The sequence below is a fragment of the Penaeus chinensis genome, chromosome 36, assembly GCF_019202785.1.
Source record: "Penaeus chinensis breed Huanghai No. 1 chromosome 36, ASM1920278v2, whole genome shotgun sequence".
NCBI lineage: Eukaryota > Metazoa > Arthropoda > Malacostraca > Decapoda > Penaeidae > Penaeus > Penaeus chinensis.
Genome location: NC_061854.1, coordinates 23562487 through 23564986, shown reverse-complemented (window position 1 = coordinate 23564986; position 2500 = coordinate 23562487). Strand labels below are relative to the sequence as shown.

General features: G+C 41.8%; 1 protein-coding gene across 1 annotated transcript in view; it reads right to left on the bottom strand.

Moving 5' to 3' along the window:
* Positions 1-1938, bottom strand: part of LOC125045061 (carbohydrate sulfotransferase 5-like) — a 3333-nt gene extending 1395 nt beyond the window's left edge. The window contains exons 1-3 of the mRNA XM_047642122.1: positions 1742-1938; positions 834-1216; positions 479-728 (exon numbers count right to left, since the gene is read on the bottom strand). Coding sequence (XP_047498078.1) covers positions 479-728; positions 834-1216; positions 1742-1856 — 748 coding nt within the window. The 5' untranslated portion in view covers positions 1857-1938. The remainder of the gene's footprint in view (positions 1-478; positions 729-833; positions 1217-1741) is intronic.
* Between the last annotated feature and the right edge of the window lie 562 nt (positions 1939-2500).

Below are 2500 nucleotides of genomic sequence, written 5' to 3'. Positions count from 1 at the left end.
CTTTGCCGTCTGACCTGTCCTTGCCGATCTTTAACGTGAAATCTGGGTCTACTATCCGATTCATATTGGCTTTTAGTTAAGAATTATTATGGCATATTGATTTCTCATTCATACATATTCAGTGTATGTTTGCATAAATTACTGATATGACTCTGATAGTAAAGTCTTTATTTATATATATATATATATATTTTTTTTTTGTCACAATGTGTTTCTTTTTCACGTATTTCATGTTTTTTATTAATTAGCATTTTGCTGTTTTAAATTTAACTCTTGGCTATTAACCTGATCTGGACCTCACTCAGGTAGAATGATCAAACCTTTAACGCCACCTGAATCCTCCCACATGTGATATTTTTATATCACATATCATTTCTTGCCATTAGACTCGCATTTTTGTTAAGGTGGCGAGTACGCACCTCCTATTCTCAGTGCCTCATATTATCCAATTTCTTTCCTCCACTCGGACGCCACCTACCGTAGGGTTCCCAACACGCGTCTTCATATTTCAGAAAGAAAAATCTGTCTGGGAAGAGCCTTTCGAGCTCGGCCACGTGCCCCAGATCCTCCTCAATCCTCGGGCAGAGCTCTCGCGCGCCCATGCTCCAGCCCAGCCGCTTCCGCGATGCAAGGCTCGCACGTGGGTCGCGGAGCAGGAATGCGACCTTGAGGTTCAAGTCAGGCGCGGCGAGAAGGCGGCGGATCCAGGACAGGCGCAGGCGGATCGTCTGGAACGAATGGACTCCTTTCAACAAGGTTTCATTTGCTTGGTCCTGAGATTGAAATTCACCAGTTATTTGCTAAAAACGGGAAAACCAGAGGATTGAGGTCACCTTGATCAATCTATACTTGGTTTCTCCGCAAAGCCGAGCGAGTTGGTCAGCTTGAAGACACCCCCAATCCAGTCTTCTGCACACTCTGGTAGTAAAGGTGTGTCGGTACACAGTGCGAATATCTGGCATTGACTTCATCCACTCAACAAACTCTTCCGTTATTTTGCAGTTGAAAAGGCCTGCGATGAGTGACACCGCCTCGTCCTCGCGAATGACGGGGGAGCCACTTCGAGTCAGCATGTATTCCGGCTCGTAAAGGTATAAACCTTCGGGATGCAGCAACGACAGCATCTTCCCAAGCCAAGTGCTGCCGCTCCGACCCACGGGCGCCATTAGCAGCACGAGCTTCGGCTTGCCCGCTGTGCTGCCTCGTCTTCCGTTTGCTGAGGATGATATCGATAATTATGAACCAGACCCAACCGCCACGGATTTACGTTCTGTCCCCTGTATTTTTTTTTTTTTTTTTTTTTTTTTTTTTTTTTGTAAATTTTGTTACAGATGGCTCCACATGTGCTTCACCGGCAAGGAGTCTATCAGTAAGCCCTAGTGACTAATCCTGATTTCCCATTCCTTGAATTGAAAATGTGTTTTTCTTTTTAATACAATTGATATCGATACTGTTATTACTGTTATTGGTGAGATAGGTAGGACTAATAACTGACTCCTTGGTGATTAAGCACTTGTAGAGTCATCTATGTGTAAATAAATAAATAAGCTTATATTACAGTGTGCATGGCGTGTATTCTTGTCATCCGTACCGATTGGGTTAATCCACTCATTAGTATCATAACGAACATGTAATCAATTGTCTACAAACACGTTGGTACTTAATGTGAAAATGTAATCCATCATTTGCAAACATATTGGCACTTAGTGAAATGACTTTACGAAGATAACTAAAAGCTCACCATATCTTGTGATTAACAGCATACAGAACACCACAATTCCTACGGCTCCGGCTAACAGAATCCACTTGCAACCACGTGTTACCTTGGACTGCTGTTGAGGCAGATGGAACAACATTGCCCTTCAGGGGAAGCATAAAGGCAGGCTCCTGAGGGTTGCACTCTGGCCTGTTTTGTGCCTGAGATGAGTTTCTGGAGATATCAACTGTTCATTGGGATTAAACATAATAAAAAACTATCAAAACGTAAGTAGGGGGAATTTTGTTGGTCTAGCAGTTCTGTATTCTTAAAAGGTTAGTTCTGTCACTACATATTTAAAGCACAGTTTACGAGAAAGAAAGATATTAGACTGACTATAATTATACATGGACCGATTCTATATGTTTTCATCATGCATACACTATAACTAGCTGATGTTTGTCTGGTCTTATTAGTTGTTCCACTGACAAAACAGACTAACATACGTTGTTATCCTATTGATAGTTAGACAGTGGCAGCAGTTAAAACGTTATTTCCCTCTATAGGAATGTATTATTTCAGATTCGATGGGATTTACATGAGAGAAGGAATTTAGTGCTGCTTGCATCAGCAGTCAAGGCGAATTTGTCGAATCCTCCTCTTTAAGTTAAAAGTATTTTGAAGATGATTAGCCGAGTAAGGGGCAGCCTTTCTCATTAAGGTGTTGACATGCGCGTCTATAGTCCCGTTTCTATTTCATTTTACTATGGTTACATCATTACCAACGCATATATCTGATAACAG